This window comes from Antechinus flavipes, chromosome 3 (genome assembly GCF_016432865.1).
Source record: "Antechinus flavipes isolate AdamAnt ecotype Samford, QLD, Australia chromosome 3, AdamAnt_v2, whole genome shotgun sequence".
In the NCBI taxonomy this organism is placed as follows: Eukaryota; Metazoa; Chordata; class Mammalia; order Dasyuromorphia; family Dasyuridae; genus Antechinus; species Antechinus flavipes.
This window is the reverse complement of record NC_067400.1, coordinates 55,027,641-55,043,212: the sequence shown is the minus strand read 5'-3', so window position 1 is coordinate 55,043,212 and position 15,572 is coordinate 55,027,641. Positions and strand designations below refer to the sequence as shown.

Here is a 15,572-nt window from a genome sequence, read left to right as displayed (position 1 = left end):
ATTAAGTGACTTGCTAATCATTCAATTAGTAAGTATCTGAAGTCAGATTTGAACTCAGGCCCTCCTGATCAAGTTTGACACTATCCACTGTGCTACCTAGCTGCTCACCTGACACATATTTGATGCTTAATAAATATTTATTGGATTATTGAATTGCCTTTATATATGTATACATATATACATATATATGATTGTCATACTAATTATTAATCATTATCATTTATTTATTAAAGCAGAGCTCCCTGTTAACCCAATTCTCATTATATATGTACTTGAAACTATAAGATTGTTTTTCATTAGAAACATGCTGTAGCTCATGTTGATTTTGAATTAGTCTAATTTATCTAGACTTTCCTAAAAAGAGCTCCGGTTCCCTAGTAAAGTCATAGCTTCCTGCCTGTGTGACCTTGGGCAGATTGTATAACCTCAATGGGACTCAGTTTCCTCATCTGTAAAATCAGAAGGTTGGATTAAATGATCGCCCAGACCTTTCCCAGCTCTAAATCTGTAATCCTATGATTCAGCCCCTGTGGAATGAGAACTTCTAATCAGTATTTCAAATTTACTCGTCCTCTAACCACTTGTGATGGTATTATCCTCTAACTTCAGTTTTCCAGCCCTCATTCTTATTTATGAAATAGTTTCAAAAGTTGAACCAAAGGAACAGGCAGATCTTCTTTATCTGCCAAACTTGGAAATTTATTGCCATTTATCTAAAACAATTATCCTTTTTTTTTTTTCCCTTTTGGAAACCACTTTGCTGTTTCAACGTGTTTTGATCTTCCCTTTATTCACAAAGATTGATGGCTAGGTTTACTTGGCTTACTGGGGAATTTCTAGCCCCTTTGCCAGCAATCCATTGTAACATCAACACATCTAACTGTTGGATTGCCACAGCCTCAGACTTTGGCCACAGCTGAACTGGCTGACCCATATTTGACCCACTGTTATCTTTTTCAATTGAGCCGAGTTACATCTATATAGTGTTTGGAGTGTTTTATTCTGTTAGGGATTTCTCCGTGTTTTTTTTTTTTTTTTTTTTTTTTTTGAGTCCTATTAACTGAATCTGGAAGTTATTTGTACATAAAATGCTCAGTAGAGTACAACAATTGGGCAACACCTTAGCAGAGCATTCACCTTCCTCATAAGAAACTCTACTGTTCACCACTACTGTCAGTCCCGGTGTTTTTGAGGCTCCCTGAACAAAAGCTCTCATTATACCTGCATACCAGTTCTCTCTAGTGTTTATCAATGAATGCCAAGTTTGAAGCCAAATCTCCATTTCAGACATTAACAGCAGAAGCTATTTGATTATCTGTGCCTTTCTTTCCTCTAAGGTTGTAGTTTGGACAAGCAATATATTATTATTTATTTCCTCTTCCTTCTTCCTTCTTCCTTCGTCCTCTTCCGCCTTCCTTTTCCTCTTGCTTCTTTCTCTTACTTCTTCCTTCTTCCTCTGCTTTTTTGGCTCTGATTTTCTTAATTTGTTATTTGATTTTATATTTGATCCTTGAAGTGATAGAGAGCCATAGCAATATCTTGACTGTGGGGTGGGGGGTAGAGATATGGTCAAACCCATATGTTAGGAAGGTCACTTTAGAAGCAGAGTGGAGGATGAACTGCAGTGGGCAGGAATTTGTGGCAAGAAGACCAGCCTGTAGCTATTGGAGTAGTCCAGGAATGGGGTAAGCAGGGATGTCTCCCGAAGAATCATATAGTTTCTTCTGGGTATATAAAGGATGGGCCCTTTTCAAATGGATCAGATAGAGGTCCAGGATCAAAACAAAAAGAGAGGTTTCCACTCAATGTCAAAAACACTCACCTGAGACTGATTAGAAGAATCCCACAGTAAAATCAAGCCAAGGCTGCCTCTTGTCCCTCCTTTAAAAACAATATATTTTTCTAAACATGCTTCTGTGGGAAATATCCCAAAAAGAATTCACTCAGAACTGGGAGGCAGGATATTAAAAATCCAGTTCTGATTTTGCTACAAGCCCACTTTAACTTTAGCTAAATTTCTTAAATCTCTACCAACCTGTTTCCTCATCTGTGGATAAATAAGGGAGCTGGACAATAGTAATTTTATGTTCCCTCCTGCTTGGGAAAAATTATTGATTCTAGATATAAATAGATTCACCAATAGAGTTTGTTGAGCACCTACTTTGTTCAAAGAACTATCTTAGATGCAAAAAAGGCATAACATTTTTACCAGGTCCCAATTAGTGCAGATCATGAAGAACAGATCCCCTATTTTCAGATTCCCATTATGCAAAATTATAAATATATAAAATATGGTAACATATTCCATTCCAATGGAAAACTGTAGTTCAAATGAAAATAAGATGACCACTCCAGGGGAATCCCTTTTGGGGGCTCATTAGGACTTTGTTGGAATAATGATACCTGTTCTTATGAAGGATTTAGTCTAGTTGAAAAAATTCACCTTAATAGAAAATTCTATCATGAGGTGGGAGTAGGACACCTCTGGAATTCTTATGCCTGTCAATATGTATGCTTACTGTGTGTTTCATGATGGGAAAACATACTAAGGTACTTTATGTTGTGCAGTATGTTTTCTGGATTATGCTGAAAGAAACCAGTCTAGCATGAGTCGCTATAATTTCTGTGCTACCTGACCAGGGATTTCTATTCATTTTGTGTGTATCATTCTGTGGCCATCTAGTGAAAGCTTATGAACCCTTTCTCAGAATCATATTTATAAATGCATAAAGTAAAATACTTAGGATTACAAAATCCTAAAAAATAAATAATAATAAATAGTTATTATTTCAAAAATACTTAGAAATACAAAGAAAAACAATTATATTGAAATATGGTTACCAAAATATTTTAAAAACAAATTCACGGACCCCACTTGAAGAACCCTTGATCTAGAGGCAATTGCCCCCCTAACCTTCTCTTCTAACCTCCGAGTGTCAATGATTTGTAAGTATGCTGTCTGTGCTTACCAAATACTATTTTTCTTCTACATGGTACATAGTTAGCAAATAAATTAGTTAGAATAATATCAAAACACAACTTCTAGAACGTTTTTAAAATTGAAGTCGAAATGTGAATGAACAAAAATACAACTCAAAATTTATATGGTTTGCTCTATTAGAAAATGGGTTCAGCTGCTCCTTATTCAAACCAGATAATCCAATTCTCAGAACTTATTTGTAACACATTTCAAATATCATAAATTTAGTTTCTCAGATCAAAATGTTTCTGCTGGAATGTACCTTATTTTACTATCACAGGAAGATTAATTGCAACAGTAGAGACTGTCAAGGGTGTTGCAAGACACAATAGACTTTTCAGTGGGAAAAATGAATTACAGTAGGAGCAGTTATCCTAGAGTTTCAGTTTGCTGTTTGTAAAGTGACAGTGGCCCTTCATGGCCAGAAGGCCACACTGCAATCCATTCCTGGTTGTGTCCACATTTGGCTTTTTTCCATTGCTTTTCTCTTTCCTAAGTCCTATCATTCATGTCATCGTGTCTTGGAGTGTTTGGAGCAACAGCTTTTCAGAATATTTCTCTTAGAGAAAATTAACTGGGACTATCACAGTATTCATTTCTTTGCAATGTAAGTTTAAGTGAATTAATTCAGAAGTAGAAATAGCTACCCTTAATGAGATATGCATTTTTTACTTTATTTTGCTTGAATAATATACATTGATTATGAGGAATTTTTTTTTCTTTTATTGTTCATTTGGGTGGGAATGGGAAGTGGGATGGAAAAAATAAATGCTTGTTAATTAGAAAAAAATTAAATTAAAAAAAATGAAATGAAGGAGCCACCCCATCTAACTGCAGTAATACTGATATCTAGAAACGCGGATGGTATTCCATCAGTCTGGCCACAGTGAAAATACTAAATATGAAGACAGTCCCTGGCCACTTAAAACAAAACCCTAGCACATTGGAAAGGTAGGAGACAAAGAACTACAAAAATGCAATGTCAGAAATCAATGATAAAAGCTGATTATAGCCAGTCATTTCCCAAGTTACCCTTTCAGAGAATGAGATATTACTTCAAAGATAAGTTCTATCAAATATATGGAAGGAAGGAAAGAAGGAAGGAAGGAAGGAAGCAAGGAAGGGGGGGAGGGAAGGAAGGAAGGAAGGAAGCAAGGAAGGGGGGGAGGAAGGAAGGAAGGAAAGAAGGAAGGAAGGAAGAAGGAAGGAAGGAAGAAGGAAGGAAGGAAGGAAGGAAGGAAAGAAGGAAGGAAGGAAGGAAGAAAGAAGGAAGGAAGGAAGAAGAAGGAAGGAAGGAGGAAGGAAGAAAAGAAAGAAAAAAGAAAGAAAGAAAGAAAGAAAGAAAGAAAGAAAGAAAGAAAGAAAGAAAGAAAGAAGGAGGAAGGAAGGAAGGAGGGGAAGGAAGGAAGGAAAGAAGGAGGGAGGGAGGAAGGGAAGGAAGAAGGGAGGGAGAAAAGGAGGGAGAGAAGAAGGGAGGGAAAAAAGGAGGGAGGAAGGAAGAAAAGAAAGGAGGGAGGGAGGAAGAGAGAAAAGGAGGGAGGAAGGAAGGGAGGGAGGAAGAAAAGAAAGAAAGAAGGGAGGAAGAAAGGAAGGGAGGGAGGAAGAAAAGAAAGAAAGAAGGGAGGAAGGAAAGAAGGAAGGAAAGAAAGAAAGAAGGGAGGAAGGAGAGAAGGGAGGAAGGATCTCTCTTTGCTGGAAATCTAGATAATGTAGAATTAACCAAGCTTTATTTTATTTGCTTTTCTTTTTTGCTTCAGAGCCCACATGAACCAAACCAATCAGTAAAAGAGCACTCGATTCCACATTTTAAAAATCCATCAGTCCTGGGAATAGAAAAGGGAAGGAACCTAGATGAGACATTATTCTCAGTGATGAAAATGTCTGGGAAAATATGAAAGAATGTAGTTCTGGGACCTCAGTATTGCCCCAACCCTCGCACATACACACTTCCCTACTCCTCCAGTTATCTAATAGTATACACATTACACAAGAGCAATCCAGTCCAAGTTCCCAAAATAATGATTTCCATTCACAACAGCCAAAGTCTGCAAAGGTAAGCCATGCTTCCTGAAGCATGATAATTATAAAGAAACTTTCAGAAGATTGAAAGAAAAATCAAAAGGTATGGGGGAAATTAATTCTGATAAGAATTTTTAAATGCGTGAGAAAAATAACATTGAAACAGGGAGACCCTCACAGGTTCATAAAGAAGAATTACTTTTCATGTCTCTAAATCTTGAGATCACTAGACAGAGAGGTAATATGGACAATAAAGTCTGGGAGGGAAGGGGGTGTTGGGGAGGCAAAGAAAGGAGAGAGATGGAAGGGCTCAACCTTGCCCTGCTTTTCCGAGTGGGAATCCCAGAAACCTGCAAGGCAGGTCACAGACGGAAATCTGAAGATATACCAGATAAAGCTCTGAGATCTAAAGCTTCAGCACGGGGGACCCAAAGGTAGTCCTAGTAAAACCTTGCAACAAGTAAAATATTTTATAAAAACCTTTTATCTGTGTGATGGAGGCAGCCCAAATTAGTGGCCAAAGGGATGGCCTTGGAGCTACAAGACTTGCTTACTTTTTTGGCTAGGAGACACGCTACCCATATGACTACAGGTGAATCCCATAACTTCTCAGGCCGCTAGTAATTCTCCAAGAGTATGTTACCAATACTGTATCCCCCTGTATCAACGGATGGAGTTTCCAAAGCCAAGAAATCCCCATCACGTACATGGCTGCTTCCCTCTCTCCCCTCCCCAAATCTAGAACTTTTTGCTTTTATCTCTACTCCACAAACTAATCTTCTGAACACACAGCAATAACCTCACATCATTTCACTTCTCAAAAATCTCTGAAACTTTCAAATATTGTCTAAGAAATGTTTAACCACTTTGGCCCGCTGCCACTGAAAGCTCCCCCTGATCTTTGTGGCCCACTCAGAGCGTAGTGTGATGCACACTGTATGATTAAATATTCAGTTTTAAAAATCTGATCAATAAGCATAAGGGACAAGAGTGTTAAGAAGACCTGAGTTCAAATCTTCCTCTTACTATTTCCTCGACCATGGCAACTTTCTATTCACAATTAGATAAGATTTCATAAGTCATCTCATCTGTTCCTCTCATCTTACAGGTGAGCAAGTGCGACCCAGAAAGGGGAAGTCCAAACTCACACAAGTACTAAGGGGCAGAGCTGCTTCAAGTCCAAGTCTCCTGACTTGAAATCCATTATACCGAGGTGCACACCTGGACTAAGGTATTGAAAGGTGGCTCTTTGTGCAATCAGAGGGAATCATAAATCTGTAACATGCTGACTTGCTTTTAGATATAGCATAGAGAAAGGAAGAAAATAAGCATCTATTAAGTACTTACTATGTACCAGATACTATTCTGAGCTCTTTACAATTATTTTCATCTGATCCTCACAATATCTCTAGGAGGCAGGTGCTATTATTATCCCCATTTTACAGATAAGGAAACTGAGGCAGCAGTTAAGTGATTTGTATAGAATCCCACAGTTAGTGACTGTGTGAAGCCACATGAATTCTCTTCCTTACTCCAAGTCTAGCATAATATCTGCCGTGCCATCTAGTTGCACAAGGTAAATAGGACAGATTTGTAGAGGGCAGCCAGTGACAGTTAACTTGGTCAAAGGCTTAAAAGACAGTAGCTTCTTTAAATATCACATGGGGAAATAAATGATTTCTTTAGATCTTTAAAAGGAAATAGAATGGAAATTAGGCCTGAGTGTCAGAAGATAGAAATATTTTAAGAGATGAGATGAAACCTTCATTATTTTGGGTATCCGGGCTCAAGGCAGGCTTATCTCCAGAAGGAACTATGTGTGGACAGGAGGGAGAAGATAAGCAGGCAGGAAATCATTTTCCCAATGCCTGGGTTTCCATGACTCTTTATCACTTACCTTTTATTCCTTTGGGCCCTGGTGGTCCTGGATCGCCTCTGACCCCTGGAGGCCCTGGGTCACCTGCTTCCCCAGGATACCCTTTCACCCCGGGAATCCCTGGAGCACCTGACAATGAAAGAGGCATTTCTCTCAGAAATAGATGCTCTGTGAGTAAAAGCACCAAAAAGTACATAAAGCTAACTTATTGCTGGCCAATACTATTCCTTGCAAGCTCCAAAAATCACATTTATTACTGATCCTCCCTAATTCTCTTTACTTTTTATCCTCAGTAAAGAATTACGGCCATGAGTGATGATTTAGTTAATTGTACGTTTCACTATAGGAGTCAACCATGAGTCTACAGGCCACTTGTGTGGATCAAATCAAATTAAAATATAATTGGAAAATACTTAAAATAAATTTTAAAAATTTAAAAACATAGCTCATATTAGATTTAAGAACTAAGTCAACATGTGGCCTGAAGGGATCAACACATACAAATCAGTGGCCTCCATTTCTATTTGAATAGACATGACTGGTTTGTTTTTTACCACTTCTTTGACTTGTCAAGAAGAAACTCACTGAAGTGCTATATGATACATATGCCAGGGAAAAGTGAAGAAAGTAGAATATAAGATGTTTTGTATCATTTGGGGGTTCTCCTACACACACACACACACACACACACACACACACACACACACTTTTATGGAAACAATTTGCAGCTCATTGTGTTTTCAAACTACCTGGAAATCCTGGAGGTCCTGGGTATCCAGCAGATCCTTCCCTTCCTGGCGGTCCACTAGATCCTGGAGGGCCTGGAAAACCTGGATCTCCTTGTTCTCCAAAATATCCTTAAAGATAAATGACTTAGACTGACTGGTTGTGTCACACCACTGAGTTGTCACATCTTCCAAGTTCGTGATATTTTATATAATTACAACTGCGGTATTCTTTTACAATTAAGGCTTTGCTTTCAATGAGTCGGTAGGAACCAATAGTTCCTATTCAGAATATTCTTTCTATGTGGGTTTTGTAGTAAAATTCAGAACGTTCAGCAGCCTGGAATTCTCTGACAACCATATTTTGTTAAATCTGAAAGACTGGCCGCGTAAGGCAAGGATTACATTAAAAATATTAATATTTGGCTAGATCTCTAGAATCCCTATAATCAGAAAGGACCTTAAAAATATTGTCTAACCACTATCTGAAGCATCAATATTATATTAACTCCAATAAGTATTCTTCCAGACTCTGCCTGAAAAACTTCTGACTATATCACTTCTCTACTAAGTTTCTAAATTACATCCCTATTACTTCCAGGGTCAAAATCAGCTTCTCAGTTTAGCATTTAACATCCTTCACCAGAGGCTTGGTTCCAAGATGCTGTATTTTGCATATTATTACATGCAGTAGTGTCATTTCAGAGATGGTGGTCTTCCCTCATCCTTCGGGAATGTATACAAGGATTGTAGGGGAAGACAAGCACTGGAAGAGACACACCATAGTAGTGGGAACGTGTTGTAGCAGCTAGGTATCATGATATTCAGAGGAGGATTCCAAGGCAGGGGATATAAGACACTGATGTAGGGAAGAAATAAGCTGCCGTAGCTCAATATGCTGGGATCAAGTGCTGAAATCCTTGATTTAATTTCAAGGAGAAACATTATGAAATTTCATGAACATAACCATCGGAAACTGCAAATTAGTTTGGGATCATAGATTCAGGTCCAATGTTTGGCAGAAAGAAGTCGGGTCTCAAGATATCAGGGTATGGGAAAGGATGAGATTAATAAAATATTAAATAACACTGGTACTACATAATTCTTTAGGCTCAGAATCATAGACTCTAGGAAGAACTCAGCAGCCATGGAGTCTAACCCATACATGAGAAGAAACCCTGCTATAATATACCCAATAAGTGGTCATCCAGCCCCCCACCTTTGCTTGAAGACAAAGGAGAGGGAATTCAGCACTCCTCTGAGTATCCACTTTAGGACAGACCTAATTATTAGGAAAGCTTTACCAACATCTTGTCTAAATTTGCTTTTTTTTTTTTTTTAACTGGTAGTGCTGCTCTGGGGTCAAAGAGGACAAGTCTAATTTGATCTATATCTTCAATCCCTTTAAATATTTGAAGACAGATGTTCATGTTCCCACCTATTTCCTTCAATTCATCCTTATGTGACATGGTTACTCTCCTCTGGACAACTCTCTAGCTTCTTAATATCTTTCTTAAACTATGGTCAAAACGGTTCTAAAAGGTCAAAATACAGAAAGATTGTCCCTTCTCTATTCCTGGAAGCTATATCCTCCTTAAAAGCAACCCAAAATCATAGTGGCTCGCTTGGCCACTATATCCCACTGTTAACTCCTATTGGGTACAACTCGATTAAACTAACTCCCAGAACAGCCTCTCGAGGCTTCCTCCATTTTATTCCGGTGATTCAGATTTTCTTTGTACTCAAGATAAGACTTTACATTTATCCTTGGTGAATTTTACCTTTCTAGATTCATCCCAATGTTCTAATTTCTTAACATCCTTTTGGATCTTTCTGCTTATTGCTTCCAGATCCTTTATCATTGTGATAGTAAGGATGTGAATACTTAGCGACTTGATAAATATTTTGAAAACTTTTATATTATGATCATAGGACCATTTGTCAACACTGAACATTTAATATCTTTTTTTAAAATCAGCTTTTGCCAAGAAAGACCACAAGATACACAGTTGCTCAAGCAAGAGGCAGATGATACATAGGCTGCATTTTTCTTTTGTATATAATATGAGTTGATTGGTTTTGTGGTCTTATTATTATTATTTTGAGAAGAAAAGGAGAAAAAAAAACTTATCCCCTCCACAGACACTCTTCTGCTCTGAAATGTTTTCTCTAATTTTAAGATGAAAGGAATTACAGTCATTCAAAGGAACGCTTTAAAGTAAATACTCAAAAGTTAACTGCTACAAGATCTTTTCACTTTTTATAGGAGAATCTATTGAAACAAAGAACTGGTTTTAGTCCTAGCTTTACCAGAAACTGTTCAGTTTGAGGCAAGTTATTTAAACTTTCTAGGGCTCAGTTTCTTTATCTGTAAAATGCAGGGGAAGAACTAAATGGTCTCTAATGGTTTTCCAAATCTAAGATTCTTTGTTCTTCATTTATATTAGATAATAACATAGGCAACTGATTTATTTTTAATTTAAAATCCTCAGATTCCTTCCAGCTCTAACTAGATGGTTTTTATAATTTCTAATTACATTTGTTGCTTCCCTGAGATCCTGTTTTACTGATGTCTGGATCTATTTATTATAGGGCAACTTCATCCATCAATCAAAATAAACTAATAAACATTTATTGAACTTCTATTGTGTGCAAGGTATTGTAAGGGATATAGAGAAAAAGAAAATGTGAGCATCCCAGCAACTCAAGGAAATTACAACATGATTGCCCAGATAACACACACATATGAAAAGGTCAACAATACAAATGTTAATAATAGTAAAGCAGAGAGTTATCTTGAAATCTCCATATCTCTACCCCTCCAGGCAAAGGTAAAGAATAACCATATTACCTTCTGGTAAAAGAGTTTAAGCCAACATAAGTAGGATGCTTTCATTCCCTTTCTTTTATTAGAAATAAATCTCTGTTGGCTTAGACTTCTCATTTTTCTTAAACTTTTGTTTTAATATGATTATTTTTCTTTGTGAATTATCCATTTTCAGAGCTTTCTGTCTGGGGATGGAGATGGGGGAGGTATCTAGAGACTATGCATTGGTGGGGGTGTGTGGTCCAGATTGATGGATGATTGGGTTATTTGAGGACCAAAGTGGTAGACTGTGATGCTTTGACTACTGCTTTTGTCTTTTATTGGTATATATTCTAATTATTTTGCTCTTACTTTCGCATTTACTAAATGTTTCACATTTAGGAGTCAATGGTATTGTTGTAACCGATTGTGTGTTAATAGGAAGCACACTGGCGATGGCTCAGAAATTACAAGTTCTTGTGTCTTCCTCTTTTCCCCCACATTATCTCTAGTTGTAGGGTGGCCTTAGCCAGTCCTTACTGTGAAGATTCTAGAACTACCAGAGTAAGTGCAGATAGAGATGTTGGCCAGCCCAGAGACAGAGAAAGGAGTGCTTGAGGTTACATCAGTGACACCCCCAGGCTACACTAGAAGCAATGACATATGACTGGTTGAAGGACCTGAGCATCTTTGGCTGGTATGAAGAAACAGCATGGAGAAGTAAAAAGAGCACCCGACTTAAATGAGTTTGAATTTAGGTGTTGCATTTACTAACCATATAACCGCAGGCAGTTCACCTAATCATTGCAAATTTTAATTTCCTCGTTAATAAAATGGGAGTTACTTGACCTAGTCCACAGGCCACTTTATAAATCTCAAAGACATTTAAGGGTGAGTCATAATTTTCATTATTTAGAATACTTAAGAGCCATTGTAGCTGACCCCAAAAAATCTGAAGGAATATTACAAGGAAGAGAGATTAGACAAATTAGGAGCAATGAGTAGATGTTAAAGGGCTGAAAAATCTAGATTCAACCTAAAAAAAAATCTTTGACAATTAGAGAGATTTCAAAGGATAATATGCTACTCTAGAAGGTAGTGGGCTTTTATCATCAAAGGTCTTTCAGCAGAGGCTGGATGGTATTGACTAGAATCCTGTTTAATGACTCCAAGACCTCCAAAGGCCTCGACAATTCTGAGATTCTGTGATACTAGGATATCCTATTCTATTCTGTTCTATTCTATTCAATATAGACCCATTTATGATGACACAAAATCATTAAATGATGGAAAAGACTGCTGAAAATTTGGGGATACCAGATGAAAAGAAAATGGGATAAAAAGGGAAGGCTGCTGGATTTTTTAGAATCTAGCTATAAATCCATAGAAATCCCATGCATGTGTGTGGTCTCTCATCCCCAACTAGAAAAAAATTAGTCTTTACCTGGACATCCAGGGATACCTGGATCTCCCTTTGGTCCAGGTGGCCCAAACAGACTTGCTGCATCACCTTGATTTCCTATAGATGATGAAATAAATGTCATTTATTTGGAATTGGGAGGAAGAAGTTTATTTTTTATTACACAAAAGCCAGTTTATGAAATTATAAGCAATTTATTTGTACTTTAAAAAATATTTCAGGGTACATTTTTAGAGGTTTCTATCTAAATAGCTATCCATCTAGCATATGAAAAATAAATACTAAAGTACTGTGAGAGGTTTAACCTTTGGAGCACAATTTCACCATTCACAATAATCAAAGGAAGACCACAATTTATTTGATGTGTTTGTGATTTTCTCCAAACTTCTCTGATGTAATTTTTTCTTTTTTTTTTTTCTGATGTAATTTTTCAACAGTTAAGGATATGTGTGTATATTTAGGTGTGTGTATTTACACATATATGGACATCCATATATATACACACATATTTAGAAATATATAATATTAGGTTTAATTTTCAGAGCCATATAGCAGACACAGAGACATGAGCTATGAGCAAGGAAACATGGCTTTTCATTCTTGCAAAAAGATTTCACAAAGACATGCTTTGTGCAATATCCTTACATAGGGATAAATATATACATAGAGATACACCTACAAATTCACTCATATTCATTCCTCATTCATTTACTCAATCAGCAAATATTTACTAAATGCCTTCTTTGTGCCCAGGTCTGTGCAAGGAAAGGAGGACATAGATAAATATAGCATAGCCCCTGCTCTCTAGGAGCTTACATTCAAATGAGTGAAAAAAAGGGAAAAAGTCCATCATAGTGGAGCTCTTAGACATTTTCACGGAGCTGAGAATACCCTGGCCTCCCATGTGATACATATGAATTCTACCACTGATAGATAGATAGATATTATATATACATATATGGGTGTACATGTGAGTATCTCATATAGTTACGTAATCTTTACAAACACAGAAACTCACATAGTGGAAAGAGGAAGGGGGATGGGGGTGGGAAGAGAAGATAAGCCTGCTTCCAGGAGGGTAAGAATTGAAATAAGTTGAGAAAAGATGGAATTAATGAGACTGGGCCTGCAAGGCAACTATCAGTTGTAGTTTTTATTTTATAAACATCCAGAAGTGTAGTTTAGAAGTGAAATTTATAAATACCACTTAGAACACAATAACCTTTTAACATGTCACTAAATTCAATATATTTGAGAAAAGAGGACTTGACTTTTTGCTTTCATATTTGAATCACCTAAATCATTTATTTTTAAAATCTCCTTTACTTCTATGATACAGAATCTCTTAACAATCTAAACAAATAAGGAAATAGAAAAATCAATGAATGTTGCGGTTCTATTCCCAGAAAATACCTTTAGGTCCTCTTGTCCCATGAGGTCCTGGGAGTCCAGGCAAGCCTGGTAAGCCCAGCTCACCCTAATAGAAAAAAAATTACAATGTTATGTTTTAAGAGAAAAACCCTATAAATATTGCATATTTATAATGCCAGATCTATAGATGGCATGTTATCTTAAAAGTATTCACACTTCATAAGATCATAAATTTTTGGCTGGAAGGGACCTTAGAATTCAACCTCCAAGTTCATAGATGAAGAAACTGAAATACAGGATGGTTACATGACTTACCCTCATTCACAAAGCTTCTAAGAATCCAAGATACAGTCTGAATCCAGGTTTCACCATTTCTAGGAACAGTACCCTATCTAATATGCCATGTAGCTTCCCAAAATTCTTGCTACATTGGCCTAGAGTTGAATAGTGGGTGAATATTTTACCAGTGACTCACCAAGTGATACCATTTATTTTTGTACTTCTTGTACTGATAATATCAGTGGAAATGCAATGCTTTGCAGAAATTATGTCTGATTTAAAACAATTAAAGCTAGGTTTAATATAGTTACCAGTTAATTAATCTAATTAGCTTGTGCAGATCTGAAAGATCAAAATTTTCTTTAAATTCAATTGTATAGTAGAGCAGTAGTGTATTTGCACAGTTTAATTTGTAACTTGTGGAAGAATGAGTGTATAATTCATGAAATTGATTCAGTCTCTGTTTTGAATTTTTTAAAAGATAATTAATATAAGGGTCATTTCCCAATTGACATACAGTCAAAGGATATGAATAGCCAGGCAGTTTTCAAAGAAAGAAACCCAAGCTACCAATAATCGGATGAAAAAATGTTCCAACCACTAATAATCAAAGAAATAAAAATCAAAACAGTTCTAACGCCTATTAAATTCACAAAAATGATAAAAAAGAAAAATGATTAATTTTGGAGGAGCTATGGGGAAACAGGCACATGAATGCACTGTTGGAGCTGTAAATTCGTCTGGCTATTCTGGAAAGCAATTTGGAACTATATTGAAAAAGTCATTAAACTGTAGTCCATTGACTCAGTACTACCATGACTAAGCTTATACCCCAAAGAAATCCACAAAACAGGAAAAAGACTCACATGTACAAAAATATCTATAATATCTGTTTACATCATGGGAGGCAAGAATCAGAAACTAAAGTGCAATATGGCTGAACAAATCCATATATATGAATGCAATGGAATTCTGTTCTGAGTTAAGAAATGATAAAAGAGATTTCAAAGAAATCTGGGAAGATTTATATCAACTGAAAAAGAGTGAAATGTTCAGAACCAAGAGAATAACTTATACAAACTAACAAAAATGTAAGCCTTAAGAATTCTAATCAATACAATGAATCAATCAAGTTCTTATAGGACTGATGACAAAGCCTACTCCCCACTTCCTGACAGAGAGGTATTACAGGATGAGAAAGATATCTTCGGACATGGGTCAACATGGAAACTTGTTCTGCTTTGCCTAAACATATTTGCTATAAGGTTTTTTTTCTTTTCTTTTTTTTTTCATAAGTCTTTTCCCAATAGAAAGAAGAGAAAAAATGCTTGTTAACTGAAAAAAAAGTAAAATAAAAATTATATTTAAGACAGCTTCTTAATCTGTAGATTGATTGAATGTAGGGGTCACAAAATTTTGATTTATTATCAATAAATATTTGATCTGTATATCTATTTTATATAGTTATATACCTTAGATCATGTAAAATTTTCTTTTGTGAAAAGGGGTCATGAGGGCAAAAAGTTTAAAAAACCCTTATTTAAGATAATCACATTAGCTCAATTTCATATATCTCATTTTGGTACATAATACTAGAAAATTTCAACAACTACTTTCAGCAACTATGATCCAGCCATGTACTGTTACTGCCTGTAGTAATGTATAAACCTCTGGTTTCCTGGGTCAAGCCTTGCTTGTTAGACATCTTCCCTCCCCTCCTTATCCATTCTACAGACCTCCCCCACCCACCTAATTGGAAATATCTAGCTTCCTGGCTAATTTGTACCTATTATGGCCTTAGAACTGGTAAGCCAGTCAGATATGCTTGAAGAAGACTCTACCCTTCTCTGTAAAAACCCCAATCTTCTACCACATTGGAAAGCATCCCTGAGGGAAAACTCATATGTGCCCATTTTGATCTGGAAAAAAAAAAATCTAACCTTTCTGGAAAGCAATTTGTAACAGCCTGAGTACCATGTTTCCAATATAACCAATTATCCTTTCCTCTTCTTGCCTTGAGCACAAGATCATCTCATTGATGCCCCATTCCTCCTAATGATTAAGTCTAAGAAGTTTAGGATATAATCTGTTGGTTC

At 36.5% G+C, this 15,572-nt stretch overlaps 1 protein-coding gene across 2 annotated transcripts in view; it reads right to left on the bottom strand.

Moving 5' to 3' along the window:
• The window catches only part of COL4A4 (collagen type IV alpha 4 chain), a 132,315-nt gene that overhangs the window by 30,974 nt on the left and 85,769 nt on the right, over positions 1-15,572 (bottom strand). For both annotated transcript variants that reach the window (XM_051983438.1, XM_051983437.1), the window contains exons 34-37: positions 13,240-13,303; positions 11,851-11,925; positions 7,625-7,732; positions 6,897-7,004 (exon numbers count right to left, since the gene is read on the bottom strand). In XM_051983438.1, coding sequence (XP_051839398.1) covers positions 6,897-7,004; positions 7,625-7,732; positions 11,851-11,925; positions 13,240-13,303 — 355 coding nt within the window. The remainder of the gene's footprint in view (positions 1-6,896; positions 7,005-7,624; positions 7,733-11,850; positions 11,926-13,239; positions 13,304-15,572) is intronic.